The following is a 22,748-nucleotide window of genomic DNA, read 5'->3' on the forward strand; positions in this document are numbered from 1 at the left end:
TCTGATCTCCACTCCTATTATTTGTCCAGGTGTACTGTAGACGAGCAGATGGGATGTCTACCCAGTGGTGATCATCTAATAGGGAGGAGATGGTATCTGAGAGGGTATCAACTTGTGCCATGTGCCCCCAGGATTCACAATAGCCCAGGGAGAAGTTTAGGTCCCCTCCTAAAATTATGTTGTCCGCTTGAAGAAGCTCAGATCCAAGTAAGGTTCTCCAGTAAGAAGCCCGGTCAGAGCAGGGTCCATAGACATTCATGATGCGAAAGTCCCTCTCAAATGAATGATCATAGATGTCGAGGCCTATGAAGCCTCTGCCTCCCCAAAAATTGCATATGTCCACTGTCTTATTGCAGACCCCTATAGCCAGGCCTCCTGATCTCCCAGATGCATCAAGTGCATGGAAAGTCCAGTTCGGGAGCCAAGAGGTTAACGAATGTATGAGGTAGTCCGCCCGGCAGAGGGTTTCCTGAAGGAAGATAATATCCAGGTGAGCCGAGGTTAACAACCTCCTCAGCGCTAGTTTTTTGGCTGAACTAGCAAACCCTCTACAGTTGAATGAGAGAAACTTCATGAGGGGGGAGGAGGAGGGCCGTCCTTTGCTCTAAGGGCCCCAAAAATAGTTTGTTGTCGCCCAAGGGCGACCTCCTCGTCCGCAGTGTGCCTCGCTTTAGTAATGCGGGATGGACGACCTCGAGAGGTCTTGTGAGAGATGGGGGAAGTAATAGGGTCGAGCCCAACAACATCAGGTCCTCGGTCTTTGACCCGAGGACGAAGGGAATAGCGAGGAGATGGCCCGGAATTAACCAAAGATGATGTGATCAGTGAGGGGGGAGCCAACGGAGGTGGGGGAGGAATCGAGCAAGTGAGGGATGTTTGTGTGTGTGAGGGTGATGAATGTGATGCAACAGATGGAAATGAGAGTGAGACTGATGATGTGCAGGATGCATGAGTTGATAAAGAGGAAAGAGGTAATGACATACCCGAAACCGCAGAGTCCACCGGGGGGGGCAATGTATGCTCCGGTACCTCAGAGGATGTTGGCGGTGCCGAGGAGGGTGCTTCGATGTCCACGCACGCAGGCCCTGGCTCTTCCTGAGGTGCCTCATCCTCGTGGGTGCGCTGATGATCCTCTGGTGGCTGAACCGGATGCTGTTCCAGTGGGATCGACCGAGTAGGTTCAGGAGCCTCTTCCTTCTCATTCCTTTGTGATTTCCGGAGCAGTGGGCAATCCTTGTAGAGATGCCCAACTTTGTGACATCTGCGGCAGCGGTATGGGATGCCCTCATAGTCGATAATCTGCCGTCGAGCCGTGTCTTTCCACTGTATTGTAATGAATTCATACAGTCCACCCCTGGTGTCCATGAATATGAGAATCCTAGCATAGGACATCATGCCCGTCTGAAGATAAGATTTATCATATCCCATGTATGTTCCGAGTGCATTACCTATGCGCTTGAAGATTTCTTCAGACCAATATTGAAGAGGAAGACCTGGAAGACGAATCCAAATAGGTCCAACCCCAATCTGCTCTGTCTCAGGATCAAACAAGGGTGTCCATCGCTTAAGGAGCACAGGCGCATGGTCAAAATGCCAATGTGAGGACAGAACCCAGTTTGTGTGGTCGGCACGCGCGAATCTCAGTGCGAACCATCCTCTCACAAAAGTCTGCACAAATGGGATGTCTACCAAGTGTTGTCCCCAAATCTCGGTAGCCCATGCCTTCAATCGTGCCGCCGAATAGCTGCGTCCCCTAATACGGCCGACTAAAACTCGATCTGCAAAATCCATCGCTTCGCCCCACTGTATGTCTTCTTCCAGTCTGAGGAAATAATCAACTTCTCTTGATTTGAAACACTTAGATTTCCTTTTAGGGCCACCGGGAGGGGGAGGGTTCTGCGGATGTCCAGAAGCCGGAGAAGAGATATGAGGGGGAGCCGAAAACTGATGGGGGGCAGGGATGCCGGCAGGGGAATCGTGAGTAAACCCAGAGAGGGGGCCCGAGAGCGGGGGTACGGAGGTAAAACAGCCAGAGGAGGGACCAAGATAACCCAAGGGACCGGAAGAGGATAGTGTCAGGTTAGGGTTATGTGCTTGGCGGTGAGATGAGCCAGCTGCCCGAGGGTCTAAACCCGGGTTGGGGTTAAGGCATCCAGTAACAAACCCAAGGGTCGCCGGGGAGTGAGGGGGCGTCGAAAGAGCCGGCCAGGTGGGAGGATCATCCGGGAGGACCACCGGCAGAGATCTGGAGGATTCACCATGCGAAAACTGTGAGTAATGCCCAGAGAAGTCGTCGTAGTACATACCTTCTGAGCTGGCCATTGGGGTTCGCCAGATGGAGACCCCCTCCAAGGGGTCAGCGGAGTAGTCGACGGTCTCCAGGTCATCCATGGCTAACGGCGCCTCGGAACGGTGAGCACAAAGCGGAGCAGATAATCCCGGCGAAAAAGACATGTAGCGGTTGAAGGTTCAATGAGAAACCGCCACAGGTAAGCTAGGGTAACACAGCGTCAGGTAAAACAAAACCTTGAGGTTCGTGATGGAGCTGGACGGAGACAATGTTGGCAGCATAAACGGACGGATGGAGCAGGTGTGATGGAAGAGTAACGGAGAGTGGCGAGTTCCTTCAGCTGCAGGGTTTCAGAAACCCTAGCCTAACCCAGATCGCGCGGTCTCCATCCCTTTTTCCTCCCTAATAATATGGTAATTATATTTGTATATTATTACAATAATATAATATTATAATCAAATATTATTATTATTATTATACAATATAATTGTTATTATTATTTTTTAATTTTATATTATTAGATTTTTTAAATAATATAATGATAATCTAATATTATTATGAGCCATTCTTATTATTAATTAATATATATTAGGAGTTTATATAATTATTATAATATTTATACAGTAATATATATAAATAATCTGGTTGTTAATATTTATATAGTTATTAATAATCCTAAATACTAATAATAATTAACCATATGTATACAAACCTTACGATATATATTAAAAATGCTAAAGCCTAAGAATAATAATAATAATAATAAATAATACTGATATTATTATGAGTTTGTATTATTATAATAATATTAATATAATAATCATAAACCTATAATTATATAAGAATATAGTTGCTATTATTTGTATAGTTATTAATTATCATAAATAATAAATAATTGATTTTTATTGTTCTTATTATAATAATATTGATTATATTATTATGATAATACGGTAATTATATTTGTATATTATTATAATAATATAATAATAATATAATATTATTATAATATTATAATCAAATATTATTATTATTGTAATACAATATAATTGTTATTATTTTTTTATAATTTTATATTATTAGATTATTTAAATAATATAATGATAATCTAATATTATTATGAGCTATTTTTATTATTAATTAATATATATTAGGAATTTATATAGTTATTATAATATTAATATAATATTTATACAATAATATATATAAATAATCTGGTTGTTAATATTTATATAATTATTTATATAGTTATTAATAATTCTAAAAACCTATAATAATTATTAATGTGATTGATATAAGCCTATCGGTGTATATCAACCATATTGGTAAATATGGTTGTGCTAGTTATATTGCATTGTTACAACTATTACAACTATACGTTTGTGTCATACCGATAAACCTTGTTTTGGTGTGTGCAGACTTTTACCCAGAGAGACGAAGATCAGGTACAGTAGATAGATGGATTAAGTCGACTTCTTCGAACGCGCCAAATTCGTAGATAAACTACTACTTATCACGTGGCTTCGAACCATCAACTTTTACTGTTTGTCGTGTGTATTTTCTGCAACCGTCTAAATCGTGAACAGGTCGTCACTAGACATTCAATATATATAGCTCGCTAGCTAGTTGGTCTAATTCAACCTATAGCCTCCTCATTTTCTTAGCAAAACCCACAACCTCCCTCTTCGGGATTTCTGCTTGTAGGCATTTAGAAGCCTCGTATTTTCATTCTGTTGGGCTGAAGTTCATTATTGTTGTCTTCAATCAGGCGGGCATTGCCATGGATATATAGATAGATCAGATGAGCACTGTGAAAAAGCTTGAAAACGAGCGGTAAGAATCCATGGGGAATCATCTGTGCTGTGCTAAACAGTCAAGAAACACCGCGGTCACTAAAGTTATATGGTGGGACGATGGCAGCATTGAAGACTTTAGGGAGGCAATTAAGGTGGGAGAGCTGATGGTCGACAATCCTCAGCAGTTTTTATGTGACTTCAGTAATCTCCAAGCTGGGCGTCGCATCGCACCGCTCAGTGCTGATGAGGGTTTGACATTTGGGAGCCTCTATGTTCTTCTCCCCATGGAAAAATATCTACGCTGTGTACTCTTGCCTTCCAACATGGCCTCACTTAATTTCTTAGCATTCCAATGCAAGTTCGGCCAGAGAAAGTTCTCTAGCAATTCTAGAATCCTTCCATCAGTCGGCACTAAAAATTTATATGAATTTTCATTAAGGAATGGCGGCGTCGAGAGATCCGATAAATTGCAGAAAAAAGTAGCAAAACGATTTGTGCCACCAAAGCCGAAGCTGGATGAAGAAGTCGACCGGACATTGGGATTGGTGTTACGAGACCAAAGGATACACAGGTTTAGATATTGGAAACCAGCACTGGATACAATAAAGGAATCCCCTCGTGTTTCAAACCCTAAAACGTCGAAGATCTTCACACTGAACTTCGATGGAGTGCATTGAACAACTACAGACGGATAATTAAATTTTCAGGGAAATTTGATACAAATTACGTGTGATATTTCGCAGATGCGTTTCTTTCTCAGAATCGAACCAAATCAAATGAAAGTCTTCGTTTTGAGGCCGGATTTTACTGGCGGCACCGTATACTTGAAATGTTTATATGCTGATGTTAATAGATTGAAAATTTGATAACGTGAAGCAATCATAAGTAGTGTTTTAAGTCTTTTCTGTTTTATCGAAATGGTATTCTACAGAGAAGGAATTTGTACCAACAAGATTTGAATATGAACTTATCAGCTTCTTCAAATTGGTTATCATTGGAGCTTCCATTGGCTTACAATATATCATACCAAACTTCTGTAGGATCTTGATTACGTATTTTTGTTGACCAAGAAAGATTTTCGGAGATTTATGCCAAATTTCAAGCCCCAAGTAATAATGCATTAATTGAAGATCTTTCATGATGAATTCTGCCACTAGTTCCCTCCCCAAGTAATAATGCATTAATTGAAGATCTTTCATGATGAATTCTGCCACTAGTTCCCTCTTACACTGAAGAATGAGATGCTCTACATCTGTTATTAACAAGTCATCCATATATAGTGATATGATCACTTGCTTCATTCTTTACTACTTTGATAAGTCATCCACATAGAGTAATATGATCCCTTGGTTCATTCTTTACTGCTTTGATGTATAGATTCAGATATGCATTGCTTTTAACAAAACCAAGACTTATTAAATAGGTATCCATACGAGCATATCATGCTTTAGAAGCTTGTTTTAAACCATACAGGGATTTCTTTAATATGTAAATATGGGATTCTTTCCCATGGACCTCAAATCCTTGAGGTTGTTCTATATATATTTCTTCATCAACTATGCTATTAATAAAAGCAGTCTTCACATCCATTTGATGTAGATTCCATCCCATAGAAGTTACAATACGAATTATAAGGGTTTTAATTATTTTGTACCTGGATGTAGGAGCAAAAGTTTCGTCATACTCTACTCCCTCTTGTTGCGAAAATCATCTAGCCACAAATATTTCCTTGTATTTGTCAATGCTTCAATCAATTGCATTCTTAATCTTATAAACCGACTTGGAAGTCACAACAAATCTATCTTTTGGCCTAGGAATAATTTCCCAAACATCATTCTTCATTTTTTATTGATATTTTTCCATCATTGCATTATTCGATACTTCTTGTTCAACAACATTTTCATAATTAGAGGGTTCTGATTCAATGAGCTTAGTCATAATTGTTGCATAGCTAGAATACCTTTTGAGTTGTCACCAAGAATTTTTTGATGACTTCTATTTTGACTGTATACTATAGCCACACAGGCTTCTCCCTAAAGGAATTTTGGAAGATATTGATTATGTAACATAAATATTACACATTCTTCAATGGATCGATTATTTCTTTTGGCTACACCATTCTTTTCGAAATTATAGGGAACTATCAACTCCCTCTTAATCCTAACTTCTTTATAAAAAGCTACAAGTTCTTTGGATGTATATTCACCTCCATTATGAGATCTTAAGGTCTTAATATTCTTTTCTTCCATGTTCTCAACTTCATCCTCGAATTCCTGGAACTTATTGAACACTTCATTTTTAGACATCTAGAAATAGATCCAAATATTTTTAGAATAGTCGTCAATAAATGTTACATATTATATATGACCACTAAGTGATTTTTCAGACATGGTCCACACACATCATAATGAAATAGGTCCAAAATTTCTTTGGATCTTAAGTCACTACTAGGAAATGACTTCACATTTTTTCCAAGAGAACACCCTTTACAAACTCCTCCATGTTCTTCTTTAAGTTTGGTCATATGTGTAACCATTTTAATGAAGGATGAAAATATCTTACAACCAAGCTGGCCATATCTTCTGTTATCACCAAAATAGGACCCTGATAGGCTGCTGATTAGACTATCTCAGTATAACTATTTCAAACCAATCTTTTATCTAAGGCTTAGCCTCCTCAGCCTGAGAGGGCACTCTCAAAGGGGTAATGATTTTGATTAAAGATATGGATAGATGGCTAACTCTATGGTTTGTGATTGTATATGTTTATAGGTTGAAAGATGAAGGCTAGCTACCATTGGGCTATGGAGTCAAAGTATGTTTCAGTACCACAGCAAGATCAGCATGACATGAAGTCAAGGCATAGAGAGTTTTTATACATCAACAAAACAAAGATACAATGCAAGGAAACACAGTTTATAAATACATGAAGGAAGTTAGAGCATCATTAATGAATTTAAGTAACATGTATTCATACCACTGCAAGTAAGTGAAAGAGGAAAGCCATGAGACAATAGGACATTAAAAACTCTCTTTGAATCCTGAGTAGTGAAGCCAAAACATTCTACTTAGCATGGAAGCCAAGGCATTATAGAGTTCAAGTGCAAAAATGCAAATATAAAACAGTGAAACACAGTTAGTTTATCTATGAAGGAAGTCAGAGCATCATTGATGAGTTCTAAGTATCATAAGTAAACACCATTGCAATGTAAGTATTGGAAGATGCCATCAAAACAAGAACATACAAGAACTCTTCATGAATCTTGAGTTGTCTAAGTAGAAATTCTGCATTAGGTTAAAAATATACACAGTCTGCACATAGAGCAGCAGCTGAGCCAAAATGTCTCCAACCCTTTGCTAATTTGACCTCTTGCTCTATATAAAGCATTTAAAACATGGATTCCCTCATCACTCATCAAGAGAATTTGAATTTGCTATGAGTGACACCTATTCTAACCATAAAACAAACTATTAAATACAAATGACAGCTAACTAGCAGTCCTAGAGTCCTAATACAATTAGGAGTGTAACTCCTTATTATGATTACAACAACCTTATCTAAACATTGAAAGCATTCTTTGACAGCTGCAACCTCATGAATTCAAATTTGATGAAGCTTCCCACGTTGTCACCTTACTGCTGATGATAAACCCTACAAATTAGGGAGCATGTTTCCCTATTTTTAGGCTTAGGATCCTTGAAAATTGGCACGTGGGACAGAGCCTTTAGCTTATCATCCATGACATATTTTACGAAATTGAAAGAGGTTTTTGTATTCCATGCTGTCTAGAACAAAAACCTCTCTTGATTTTTTAAAAAACTTCTACTGCTCTCTAGAATCTGTCCTTGAAAAACACGTTTAAAACAGGAAAAATCTCTTCTCTGAAATTAGGGTTTCAAAGAAAGCTTAGTATCTCCCAACTGAATACACTTATGAAGAAAGTGAGATAGGTTATTTTAGCTGGAGAGTTGATGAAGAGAAACCTCCTTAAAAATTAAAAAATACCTTTTCCTGTGACCAGAAACGGATCTTGAAAAGGACTACTCAAACTAGAAGACAAAGCTTGACTTTCAGCAATTTCGTAGCACAAGTGTAACCATAAATTCCTCCCACCTCAGAACGAATTTGAAGAAAATGAAATAGGTTTTTGTAGCTGAGTATGTTAGGAAGGAAAAGCTCTTTCAGTTTTGAAAATTGAGTTCTCAGATGCTCAGGAACCCTTCTGGAAGTTGACTAGTAAAAGAAAAAACAAAGTCTTTTATGCTGAAACACGCTGCTTCAGGGATTTTGTAGTGCGCTACGAAAACTCCTAGTTTAGAATCCCCGATTTCATAGTGCAGCCAATGCAAATTCTGGGTTTTGCGCTACGAAAATGCCTAGAGTGAGTTTTGCACTACGAAAACCTTGACACAAGTTTGACACATGGAACTTATGTGTGATGTGGGACCAGTGATAGGCAAGAACAGAGTATTGAACCTATTTTACCATACCAACAAGACTCTCCTTTAGATCTTAGACTCTAAAACAACCATGGAAAGACTAGACCAAGACTAACATCAATCCTTTGGAATCAAACTGATGTCAAAACACATGGTGAGGCTTCTAGGACATGGAATGAGGCTGTGAAACTTTTTTTTTGAAAAGAGAATGACACTTATTGAGATGAGATGACTCAAAACCTATAAGACTATGACTATAAACAATGAAAACTTTCCAAAGCTTAGAAACAAAAATTTTAAGGTGATAACATCATCTATGCCATAATTTGCATGGATTGATGTCAATGTGTACTAAATTTTGAGGAGGAGGAGTTAGAAGTCTATACAACCTCTCTTCATGAATCATAATAGTCCTAACACTTTTTATACTAGATCCCTTAGCCCAAACAACCACTTTTCCATCAATAAAGGTTATCCTATCTCCTTTATTTTCTAAACATGAAATAAAAAGTAAATTCTTTTTCAAACCTGAAACATAGAGGATGTTGTTGAGATGAATTTCCCCACCAGATTCCAACTTGATGGAGGTAGATCCAATGTCTTTAAATGGATAGATATTTTTATCTCCAACTTCGACCTTGTGAGAGGAACTTCCTATTGATATATTTTTGAGATGTTCATGTTCATCTGTCATATGCTTTGAAGCTCCGCTATTAGTTACCCACATGTTGTAATCTTTAATTGAACTTGTAAGAGTAGAGTAGTGACTTTCATCCTTGATTTCCTCGGAGGTAGACAATTTTGAAACAAAGGTGATGATATATCCTTTGATGGAGTCAAGGAGAATCCTTAGAGTCTTGGGACGTCCTTTTAACGTACTTGTCCATAAGAAGGGAGAGAGAGTTGATACAAATATGTCTTCAATCAAGAGTTCCAATAAATTGTGATCTTTAAGCTTCCTTCCTTCACCTTAGCTCTAATACCATGTTGAAAAACTAGGTGTAATATAAACAAGTACTTAATTTCTCTTTCTTGATAATTACTTTTGGGAAAATTATTATTCCTTTAATCTTTATTCTTCATCAAGAGATTATACTTCGATTAAACCATTCAAAATAGATATCACAATGAGATAAGAGACACCAGAAATTGGCCCACTGGCAAGGGAAAAGCCGACAAGGGGAAAACCCAACAATCATTTCCTTATAGAGTCATATCAAAATGAGAGATATCCAAGTCAAGAACCAATACCAGGTTTCCACCAAGATACCAAGTAAAACCCTCCTCCAAGTCACCTCCAAAAGTCAAATTCAACATTGGTCAAACTTGCTTCAAATATGATCAGATGAAAAAAGTTTGTATCTGCAACTAGAGTCAAATTTCGGCCTGCAGCTACCTTAGAAAATTCCAGCCTATTCCACAAAAAAATAGACCTTCACCAAGGAAAATTTAAGCATGGATTTTTTTCTTAATGTTTAGAAACCTTCGCGAATCTTACTAGTCCTTGATATGCAAACTATAAAATCTTTGGTGATATTTTTGTAAAAATATTCAAATTCATAACTGTTTTATATAGTCTTTATAAAATATTGGTGATTTTTAAGATAAAATAAATTGATAGTATAAAATTTGTGCGAATTTTTTTTAAGAAAAAATGGAAATTAGCGAATCATTTTTTTGAAAAAACCATGGAAAATTAGCTCACCTGCGAATATTAGCCCCTAAAATTTTCCTCTTTACACATGCGAGTTGCAATAGTCAAAGATTGAGTTGAAAAATGGAATATTATTCTTATTTTTATCTTTCCTTCTCTCTCCTTTGACTGGACATATTTCTCTTTTGCTAGGTACAGAAGATACTTCTTATTGTGTTGAATGAATAAGCTCTAAGTAGGTCGAATATTTCTCCAATATATAGTTGTCTAGGAGGGTTGAATAGGTACTAAAAACAAATTATTTTGAAATTAGCATGAAGAACATACTTGAAAAATTATAAAAAACACATAAATAATAAGTATACATTATGAAGACTGAACCTAGTAACAATTTCAACATTTTACTATGAAATGTCTCTTTTTTCAATTTTTCTATGGCTTTCTTAATGCTCAAAGAGATGTAGGATTCAACGGTGGAGGAGAATATTATTCCAATGATCCTCGAAAGTGTGATTCACGACTGCCTGAGCTAGTACCAAAAATCTAGTGTTGGTAATTGATTTACTATTAATTAGTGTAGTATAATTGTTTCTTCTCCAAGTTGGTGAACACCTCGGAGCACTTTTTATGGGCTTACTTGTGGGAATTTGAGGAAAGGAACTCTCTTGTGCGACATGTCTCCTAGGCAGCAAATGCGTAGGAGAGGTGTTGGCGACAAAAATTCCAAATTTCAACATAGGACCCATTTCTTTGCACAGCATGTAGTTGAGGCATACTGCAATGTTTTTCCACCCAATAATCAACGATGTATTTAGAATCTAAAAACAGTGGTGGGTGTGAGGAAGCAATCTTATTTTGACTTTGAAATATTAGAAGAGGTATCCTGGTGGATCCCCGACCCTGGTCATGCCAAGGGACTGAGGAAATAATACCTTAATTCAATTGCAATACACTAGTAAATGAATACCCTAGTTCATATGATACTTAAGGATAAACAAGTGGAAAGATATAATGTGTTTTCTTCATTGAAAGATATCAAAATAATGTTGAGAAATCAACATCTCTTCATTTATAGGTTGGATTCAAAGTTGATCCATGTAAAAGGGCATCTTCAATGTGATTTTGATCCTCCTGCTCCTCCCAGTTCAAGTGCAAAGGATTCAACTCATATTTCTTCCTCAAATTCTTAGTGATCTACAACTTTCCTAGCCTATGTGGTCTCAATTTATGTTTTGTATTATCTCAATATGACCAAGATGTTTGGTTTTGTTTTTTGAATATATTTGTAAAGAATAGATGTGTGATTCTATTGGTTTCCCTGGAGATAGTGAGAGTCCTCCTACATGAAAAGAAAAATCAACAATGTGTGGCAGAACTATGTAAAATGATTTTGAAGACATTCTGAAGCAATAAAGATTTAAAATTTACAACAATAAAAAAATACACATATAAGTACAACAAAAATTACAATCATACACATATAGTTAAATACAATACCTACAAGAAATATAAGTAAATAATACATTTATAAATACAAAAAAAATACACTCATATACTGATAGGCCTCTAAATTAGACATAAATTAAGGCCCATGCCTCTAAATTAAACATAAATTAAGGTCTTTGACCATCCTTCAACACATTAAACCTCTTTTTTCGCATTATATAATTTATTTTTAACTTTGATATATTCATTAGGAAGGTTCATAAATAATTGCATATTTGTGCCTAATATTATTTATTTTTGTGGAATATTATGAAAATATTGGGCAGATTATGAATATTTGGAGGAGGAGATAATTTATGGACTTGCTCCCTAATACAAGATGAATAATATTAAATAATAAATCAACAAGATATTATGGAATTATGGCATAGATTGTGGAACTCCAATGAATGAGAAAATCTAGGAATGTGTTCCCTACCATTTAATGCAGATTCCTAGTATTGGGAACCAGATCCAAGAATCAAGGGATTTTGGTGGGAAAAGCTTCCTCCTTTCATGGAGAATGATTCCAAATAATTTTGTATAAGTAACAAGTCGAATTTTCCTCTAGGGAGAGATTTGGATTAGTGTTCTTGCGGAGAGAACTCGTATTTCTGCAGCTCCATTGTATTTTCTTGCATGGATGTAATTGTATTGATGAAAATAATGAAGATTGGTGTCATGTTCAGCTTCTAAATCTTGTTCTCCTCCATATATCTCTGATTCTCCTTGGGTTTGGCCTCTGAGATCCCTTTTGTATCATTTTCTTTCCTTCTTTTCACTTCTTATTCACTTGCATCTCTTATTTTTATTTCTTTCTATTTCTACATTTAGCATTAATGATTTGTTGTTGTAGGATTGGGTTAAATGGTTGATGCAAGTTATTTTGTAGGATCAAAAGCATAATTTCATCCTTGGAAAATAATTGGAAGGTCATAATAATCATTGAGCTACTTGGATTAGTCTTCTTATTCCCAAATCTAGATTTTTGGAACTCCTTTGTGGCAAGTAGTAGTAAATTTCTTCTTTTTTTAGAGAATTCTAATGAGCTTCATCGAAGTTTATTAAACTTGTATTATATCACAAAAACATTCTAATTCATAAAGAAATTTACCCCATTGCATTTGCACTTGATTAGGTTAGGTATTTGATCGATTTACCAACTCACTACTTCTCAAAATTCTGATTTTTAAACTAGTAATTTTCTGTTATTTTTTAGCATGGGTTAATAGAGCAATTTTTGAGTGATGCAACTTGGAATGGAGACCTAAGACATCTTATTCAATAATTTTTTTTTTCCATGCAATTTGGATTTTATTTTCTTGGTCGTTCGATGAATTATAATTTCATACAATAAATTTGTAACATCCTGTAGTAAAACAGGGGATCTTGTAGGAGAACTAGCACATCCTGTAGGAAATCCTGTAGCTTTTGAGCTTGAATTGAGAAACAACATCATTGAAACTGGGATTAGGCCTCTACTTGACCTCCATGCCATCAAGACCATTCTAACCCTCTTCCTCCATACCTGTCTCCCCTGCCAAAGAACAAGTGAGCATTAGCATTTACATTTATAAAACAAAAAGACTAAAAAAAGAGTTCTTTTATATTCACACATGCACATATTAGTTAGTACTCCCTAGATTAGAATCCATGCTCAGTTAGTTTAAATCATCAAATGTGATAATAGGATTAAGTTAGGTTTAATTTACATTTAGTTCATGATCTTTATGCAATTAGAATATGTTTCTTTCCTTGTACTTTATTTCTTGCAATAGGTTAAGGTTTCTATTTCGAGCATTTTGTTTTCTGTAATTAGTTTAGGATTTGGTTTCAGTACATGCACTCCATTACATTATGAAAACAAAGGAAGGACACAGTGTATGTTGCACATATAGTGCCGATACCTCTTAATTTTGTACGAACCCTGGGTCGATAATTAAAAGTTGATAGCCTTAGGAGTTGTAGTAGTCTTGTTGCAATATCGAGGCTCATCACTTTTTGGCACCATTTCTGGGGAGGTGTCAAGGTATGCATTGTTTTCTTCCCTAGTTGATTCATTTCTTTTTACTTTTTTGAAGAAAAAAAAATTGCATTAGACATATTTCATTTCAGAAATAGAAAAGTGCATTGCATTAGTGTTTTTATTCAATTATAAAAACAAAAACAAAAAATCCAACACCAACCCACCTCTCCATTTGATCGCGTGGTGCAGTAAGAGCCACATCACCATTCACTTTTGCAAGTAGAAGAAGAAGATGACAAAGAATGTAGAAGAAATGGATGGAGATGATGACAATGAGGAAGATCCTCTCAGATTTCCCATTCAAGATACTAATGGTAGTTTTCATATGAAGAACATCCGTTCATATTTTTTTCTAAAATTTCATGGTATAAGGTTAGAGGATTCGGAAACCTTTCTCTTTGAATTTGAAATTGTTTGTATATCTTACAGTTAATTATTAACAACTCAAAAATTGAGATTGTTTCTGGCAAAATTGAAGGATAGAGCTCTTAAATGGTTCATGAGTTTAGGGACTAATTCAATAAGATCATGGAATGATATGCAAAAGATATTTTTAGAAAAATATAAAGATCATGATCTAAAAGAAGAAATATTTAGAATGAACAAAAAGAAGATGAGAGCCTTGAGAATCTAATAGAGAGGTTCATGTATAATGTTAAGAGGGAAAAACTACATCATTTAGGATCTGAAACACTAAAAACCCTCTTACTTAGAACAATTAGGGATGAATGGATTGATCTCCTTGATCTCATGACTAGAGGTGATGTATACCAATTATCATTTGAGGAAATTTGTGAAACATGCAAACACATATCAAGAGGAAGGGAAAGAGTAAGTAAATCAACATCAAGATTAGTAAGTCAAACTAAACTTGGAAATTTGTTTGATGACTTAAAACAAAAATTCTTAGAAATCTAACCAAACAAGTACAAATGTTAAGAATTCAAAATGAGAAAAAAGAACATGTTGATTTTTGTGTCATCCATGCAGAATCACATGATGTTAAATATTGCCCCTCATTACCAAGGTTGAAGGAAGTTTACCAAGAGGAAAATGGAGCAAATCAATTGCCAATGCAGTTATGTTATGTAGCTCCAAGAGGACCATGGCAACCTAGTCAACCTAGTATGATGCAAGAGCCTAATTTAAGGTTATGTAATCCACCTCAAAGTAATTGGAACATACCCTTTCCTTGGCAACATTGGTCATCTCAACCCCAAAACCAATCTTGGCAACAAGGTTGGCAAGGAACGTATGGGAGCCATCCACAATATCCTTAGTATTTTCCTTAATATCCTCCATACCCAACTCCATGTCATCCTTACCATTCACCTACACCACAACCATAACCCCAACCAGGTCCATCTCAAATATACACTCCCACTCAACTACCTGTACCACCATTTCCAAACCAACACATTGAAGTAGCTCATCCCACTTACAATGATGAGGTACAACACTTCCAAACATCTTCTCTTGAGCTCAATGGTATTCACCATAGCTCATGAAGGGTATTGCAAAAAAGAGGTTATCTTGATATCATTGAAGGACCACATCGAGAAGAAGAAGATTCAAATGAGAAGACCACAGAATCATGGGCCGCACTTGATGAAGAACAAACATCAAAATCAGAGATCAAGAAATCTCTGTCAGGTTACCATCAAATCCTCCATGTATTCAAGAGAACAATCAACAAAAAGAGGAAGATTTGAAGGTCATGGTAGAACAAGACATGAAGAATGATCCAGATAAGAAATCAAACCAAGGGCATGAAAGTTTTATTAAGGTTTGGTTACAGACAGTCACAAAATTGAAACAACACTCTCTTCTTCAATTGTGCTTGATATCATCAAAGTCAAAGCATTTGATCACTCAAATCCAGATACATGTCAAAAAATACATTTCAAGCGTCCACATCATTTTTTTTGTTATCTTGATGTGTGCATGCCTCCATTGGAAGTATTCTTATACTTGAAAGTGATTTTGTTTTTCAAGTAGGATAGGGTAGAAAAAAATGAAAAATAAGAGAAAAAAAATAAAAATCTCAAGTGAAAACCTCCTTGGAGGTGCCTCAGATTGGCTCATTGATTGAAAACCTCCACGACGTGGTCAATGGGTTGGAAGAAAGAAGAAAGAGAAAAAAGAAAAGATCCTAGGTGAAAACCTCCTTTGAGGCGCCTAGGAAGACCTACTAGTTGAAAAAGTCCTTGAGGCGACTAGTAGGCCTAGAAGAAAAAAAGGAGAAAAAATAAAATAAAATCCTTGCTCCATGTATCTCTTTGATGAATGTAGGTGCTCTCCAACATCTACAAGGAACAAAAACAAGTTGCCACCAAAGAAAGAAAAAACAGGTCAAACCTAGTCAAAAGAAGTCAAATTTTTTACCCTGTCCTCCTTTGCTCAAATGCTCCAACAAGGCCAAGGACATCCCAATCCATCACCCTCATCTATTTCCACCATCCACCTATTATTATTAAGCCTTTCCCATTTAGTTTGCTTGTTGTTCTAAAAAACTACAGGAAGGCTCTGTTTTACTACATGAAACAAAAATAAATAGAGAAGAAATTTATTTTTGCCATAACTTGAAAAACACACATCCATTTAAAAATATTTTTCATGGGAAGATGCATATGGATGATGGTAACATTCCCAAACAATTTCAGCAAATTCCAATGCACGGTTTCCAAGAAATCGACCTCCATGACCTTCAACCATTTTTAGGTTTTCTTGAGATCCATGCATCCATTGACCAAAATTGTTTTAATACGAGGTGCATAATTATAATGGAAACATGCCCAGAAAGTTTCTGGTCAATCCATTATACCGTTTGGGCGACATGGACAAAACAAGTCTGCTACAAGAGGTTGTCCTGAATTACTACGGGAGTTTCCTGTAGTACTACAGGAAGTTTTGAACTACTACAAGATCTCTGTAGGAAGGCCAAGAAGAAGATACAAGGGGAAATATGATATAGAAATGGGTCAAAAGGTCAGGTATTCTTTAGGGAAGGTTGATATAGGTCCCCCAACACCTTCACATCAACATCAACTCAGCAACAACATACATGTCTCTCCAACAACCATCAGGTAGGTACAGGTATACAATATTCTTGACCTATTCTGTTGAGAATATTATAGTTAGAAATTTGTTTTCAATGCATAAGAGATGAGATTTTATAAGCTAAGGATGAGTCAGTAGTCTCAGCCGCCTTCAACTAGTTAATTGTAGCTCACTCCTTCACTCATGCAATGTTGAAAAGTCAAATTATGAAGGGTGATGATTTCAAGGAATGAGGACAGTAGTTAAAAGAATAAATTTTTGTAAAGGCCAAGTCACCATAGCACTCCAAGCCTTCCATCCACTTCATATTCATTATCTATCCAGCATTCATCCATCCCATTTCATAGTTTCAAAAACAAACGCTACACTCTGTCTCACCCAGAAAATTTCTTGAAAAACAAGAAAAGCATCCTCTCCATTTTCACAAACCTACATCATTTCTCATCACTGCCATACAGTTAGAAGACTGTGAAGGAAGAACGAATGACTGATACAGGAAGGAAGAATGCTTCTACAAGAAGGAAGAAAGAAACAAATTGCGCTAAAAACAAAAAAAAGGTAGTGCCTAAGTGAGACCTAATCAAAACAGAAAACTCCAAGGCCTTTAGGCCATCATCTAGGCCACAAAAGAAAAGAAGGAGGCAAGCTAACAGTCTCAAGAAACAATGATTTTTGTTTCCACAAATATGTTTTTGGGCTTTTCCTTGCAGAAATTACAACCAATATTCTTAATGCACAAGAGAAAGGTCACTAGGGCCATGAATGAGGCACAATGAGATCACTAAGTTGCTAAGAGGATGAGAAACACTTTCAGCGGGGGGGTATGATGGGCCTCTAAATTAGACATAAATTAAGGCCCATGTCTCTAAATTAAACATAAATTAAGGCATATGGCCATCCTTCAGCAAATTAAACCTCTCTTTTTGCATTAGATAATGTATTTTTAACTTTAATATATTCATTAGGAAGGTTTATGAATAATTGCATATTTGTGGCTAATATTATTTATTTTTGTGGAATATTATGAAGATTTGGAGGAGGTAATTTAGGGACTTTCTCCTTAATACAGGAGGATTAGTATTAAATAATAAATCAACAAGATATTATGGAATTATGGCACGGATTGTGGAACTCTGATGATTGATAAAATCTAGGAATGTGTTCCCTGCCATTTAATGCAGATTCCTAGTATTGGTAACCAGGTTCACTAATCAAGGGATTTTAATGGGTAAATATTCCTACTTTCATGGAGAATGATTCATAATAATTTTATATAAGTACAAAGTCAAATTTTCCTCTAGCGAGTGATTTGGATTATTGTTCTTGTGGAGAGAACTCGTATTTATACAACTCCATTGTATTTTCTTGCGGGGATGTAATTGTATTGATGAAAATAATGAAGGTTGGTGTCATGTTCAACTTCAAAATCTTGTTCTCCTCCATAGGTCTCTGAGATTCCTTGGGTTTGGCCATCCCAAGAACATCAGAGCCCTTTTGTATCATTTTATTTCCTTCTTTTCACTGCTTATTCACATGCATCTCCTGTTTTTATTTCTTTCTATTGCTGCATTTAGTATTAATGATTTCTTGTTGTAGGATTGCGTTAAATGGTTGATGTAAGTTCTTTTGAAGGATCACAAGCATCATTTCATTCTCAAACAATATTTCAAATGTCATAGTAATCATTGAGCTGCTTGGATTAGTCTTCTTATTCCCAAATCTAGATTTCTGGAACTCCTTTGTGGCAACTAGAAGTAAATTTATGCTATTTTTTAGAGCATGCTAATGACATTAAATCAAGTTGATTCCACTTGTATTAGATAATAAAAACATTCTATTTCACAAAAAAAATTACCCCATTGCATTTTCACTTGATTAGGTTAGGCATTTGATGGATTTACTAGCTCACTAGTTCTCAAATTTCTGATTTTTAGACTAGTAATATTCTGCTATTTTTTAGCATGGGTTAAGAGAGGCCTTTTTGAGTGATTCCACTTGGAATGGATACCTAAGACATCCTAGTCAATAAAAAAATTTGTCACATCCAATTTGGATTTGATTTTCTTGTTCATTCGATGAATTATAATTTTGTATAATAAATTTGTAACATCTTCTATTAAAACAGGGGATCCTATAGCAGAACTAGTATAGGGGATCCTATAGGAGAACCTTGTAAACCACGATGACCTCCCATGGAGGAAGAAAATAAATATGAGGGAACAAGAGATACTTTCAAAATATTGCTCGAAGAATTACTTGAGCGAAAAAGGAACACGATGATGGAAAAATATTCCCAAATCCTTCAGCGGCTACCCACAGGTAACACATCTTCAACCAGTAGCCACTCTACAAGTTCCACTCACTTTAAGGTACAATTCGACTTTGAAATCGCCATATTTGGAGGTCAGATATATGCATATGTGGTAGAGAAATGGTTAAATTAGCTAGAATGATATTTTTCAGTTTATGATTATTCTAATTGGGAAAATATTACTTTTGCACTCCTCAAAGTCACCCCCACTTCAAGGACTTGTGGGAAACCTAATGTGTGAAGAGGAATGGGAGGGAAGCCTCACTATTTTTAGCTGCACCCACTTGGAATTATTTCTGAGATGACATCAAGGAGCAGTATTACCCTCTTGGGAGATATGAAGATAAATACATAAAGTGGATCATGTTGCGAAAGGGAAGGGACCAAGACATGTGAGAGTTCAAAAATATTTTTGATACCCTTCTCATGAAGTTGGGTATCAAGGATTCTGAGTGGAATTTGGTACTTAAGAACCGTAGCTATCTACACAATAAATATTGGATGAGATGGAGTTCCTCGACATCTCCTTGCTTGACGTCACCTATTGATATGCTGTCAAGATCGAGTAGAAATTTAAACAGAAGAAGCGATAATTTCAATTTGTGAATCTAACGCAATGGAAAGGTGCCCCAAAACTGCAAAACAAAGGACAAATCCAATGTGGGGTGACCCAAGACAAACAGTTGAAGCCACAAGCAAAGAAAAACAACATGAAGACAAAAAAGTACATGGGAAACTCGTGTGAGTTCCATAAGATCCCCACTAACAGCACGAGCGAGTGTCAAGCCAAGAAGTCATTGGTGGTTGAGATGAAGGCTTTTGAATCAAATGCATGTTCTAACTCTCATTGAAAACATGACAAGGAGAATAACAGAGGGAAGTAGATTAATGATGTGTAGCCCAATGTCGATGTTGCCAACACTAAGATCTAGAAGATTGAGCCTGAAGATATAGAGGAGGGGAATCACCTCTTCCACTCACAGATGTGTGTGAAGGGTTCCCCACTGCAGTTCATTGTTAACAACGGGATCCAAAAGGACTTGATTTCAGGAGGTTCCATGAAGTGGCTGAGCCTACTGACCACACCTCACTTACAGTTGTACATCATTAGGTGGCTTCACCAGTGATGAGATCCCTGCATCATCCAACAATGTTTCCTTCCCTACAACATCAAGCCCTTCATAGATGAGGTAGTGTGTTATGTTGCTCCTGTTGAAGTTTCTGATGTATTATTGGGCCAACCATACTTGTGGAAGCGTTATGTTTTGTATGAGTCTACGTCTCAAATTGTTATTCTTACTTGGAAAATAAGTTATACAGGATACCGGAGGTAGCACCAACTACCTCCATCTCTTTGATATCTAGAAAGCAATGTAGTAAGATCATTTCCTAGGACAAGAAATTTTTCTTCCTTATGATTCGCCCTCTAGGCAAGAAGAATATTGTGGCCACCTCCACAACCTCCATATAGGGCTCCTTTTCATGGCAGCAATAGATGGACAAGGTCATGGAGGAATACAGGGACATATTGACCTCACCCATATGGATACCCTTATAATGTCAAGTCAAGCACTCCATCGATCTGACCTCGCGTGCGCCACTACCCGATGGACCAATCTACCGATCCTTTGTTCTGAAGAATGATAAGATTAGGAGGTAGATCTAGGAGTTGTTACAGAAAGGGCACATCAGGCCAAATTAATCACCCTATGGGAGCTTGATCGTGTTTGTATAGAAAAAGGATGGAACCTAGAGGCTTTTTATTGACTATTGGGTGCTGAATAAGATCACTATTTGGAATAGGTATCCAATACCATGGATTGATGGCCTTATCGACCAACTCAAGGGTGCCAAAGATTTTAGAAAGATTGACTTCCTGTTTGGTTATCACCATGTACCAATTTAACCCTTAGATGTGCTGAAGACCATCTTCAAATCCAAGGAGGGCCTTTTCGAATGGCTGGTCATGCCTTCTGGGTTGAAGCATGCCCGTGCAAGCTTCATGTAGTTGATAGGAAACATCTAGCGAGACTTCACCAACTCATTCACGGTAGTCTACCTGAACGACATCACAATATTCATCCAGAATTAGGAAGAGAACATACACCATATCTGATAGGTCCTTCAAACCCCGCGAGAGCACAAACTATATGCAAATTTGGAGAAATGCATTTTTCTATGACCCATGTTCAATATATAGGGTACATAATCGATCAGTAGGGTGTGCATGTGGACCCAACCGATATACAAGTTATTCAGGATTGGCCAACCCTCACCACTCTAATAGAGCTCTGAATCTTTCTAGGTCTTTCCAATTTATATCACAAATTCATGTTGGGATTCTCTCATATAACTTGGCTTTTGAGTCAAGTCAAAAAGGACAGAGCGAAAGGAAAGTTCTTTGGATCTTAATCCCAATAGAAGGAACTTTTAATTTGAAGCATCACCTCTGCTCTGCACTAGTTCTAACTTCTCACCTTACTAGTCATGCAAAAACCATTTGAAATTGAGACAGGCACCTCTGGCTATGCTATTTGTGCAGTTCTTACCCAATAGGGGCATCTGATGGCATATCCCAATAAGACACTTTTAGATATAGTCCAAAATTATCCCATTTATGACAAAGAGAGGTATTCCATTGTGAAGGCATGCTGACAATGTAATCATTACTTTTTGAGGAAGGAAACAACCATCTGCATAGACCACCAACCTTTGTAGTTCATATGGACATAAGGAAAGTTGCAGAACAATTGCTATAAAAAATGGTCCAAATATCTGTAACAATTCCATTTGAAAATGAAGTACAAGAAGGACATAAAAAATTATCACCAATAATTTTGCATACTCTCTCATTCGACCACCGGTTATGGCGCTGACCATTGTGCTCTACTCTTGCGTACACGAGACTTCAGGGTGGCCGCATCTTTACAAGAGCGATCGAGAATTCAAAAACACATAATAGATTCACCTGGAAGGAAATAAAGCTCCATATTTTCACCTCCAGGATGCACTATTAAACCATCTATTAAACCTTTGTGTTCCTTTAAGAGAGCATGCCAAGATGTTTTTGGAGGCGCACTATAGTCGAGTTGCTGGAATTTTCGGAGTAAAGAAAAAAGTGGCAATGTTGCATAAGTATTTATTTTGTTTGAACCTTTGACAAGATGTTGGTAAATACATCAAATCCGACACTGCCTATGTCATTTCCAAACAAACAATCAAGAAGAAAGGCCTATATACTCCTGTTCCTACTCCTAGTTGGTCGTGGGAATCCCTCTCCATGAATTAAATGTCGGGCCTTCCTTCTACTAAGCTTGGAAATGACTGTCACTTGTGATTTTCGACAAAATATCTATGATGGCCATTCTGGAAGTCTGCAAGAAGAGTATCACTGTAGAGGCCACTGCTAAGATCTTCTTTGAATGAATCTGGGTACATTTTGGGATCCCACAGTCCATTATCTTAGATTAGGATAATAGGTTCCTAAGTACATTTTGGTCAAGCCTTTGGTCAATCATGAATACCAAGCCCACTAAGTCCATGGCCTTCCACCCTCAAATTGATGGCGAAACAGAGGTCGTCAACAAAATGATCGTGCACATTTTGCGCATGCACAACTCGAAGAATCCACACACATGGGATGAAATCCCCCCCTATGTCCATCACATCTACAACAAAGATCTCCATAGC

The 22,748-nt window shown here is 36.9% G+C and overlaps 1 protein-coding gene across 1 annotated transcript; it reads left to right on the plus strand.

The window, feature by feature from the left end:
* The first annotated feature begins 4,130 nt into the window (after positions 1–4,130).
* On the plus strand, positions 4,131–4,760 carry LOC149177977 (uncharacterized). The gene has a single exon (XM_089421941.1). It carries the CDS (start codon positions 4,131–4,133, stop codon positions 4,758–4,760), a length of 630 nt encoding a protein of 209 aa, XP_089278067.1.
* The last annotated feature ends 17,988 nt before the right edge of the window (positions 4,761–22,748 follow it).

Source organism: Pinus tabuliformis, chromosome 4_1 (genome assembly GCF_031772625.1).
Source record: "Pinus tabuliformis cultivar Carrire ecotype Pingquan chromosome 4_1, CPIR1, whole genome shotgun sequence".
NCBI lineage: Eukaryota > Viridiplantae > Streptophyta > Pinopsida > Pinales > Pinaceae > Pinus > Pinus tabuliformis.

What these genes read in the sequence shown, in the direction of transcription:
- LOC149177977 (XM_089421941.1), top strand. Translation starts at nt 4,131, where the DNA reads ATGGGGAATCATCTGTGCTGTGCTAAACAGTCAAGAAACACCGCGGTC.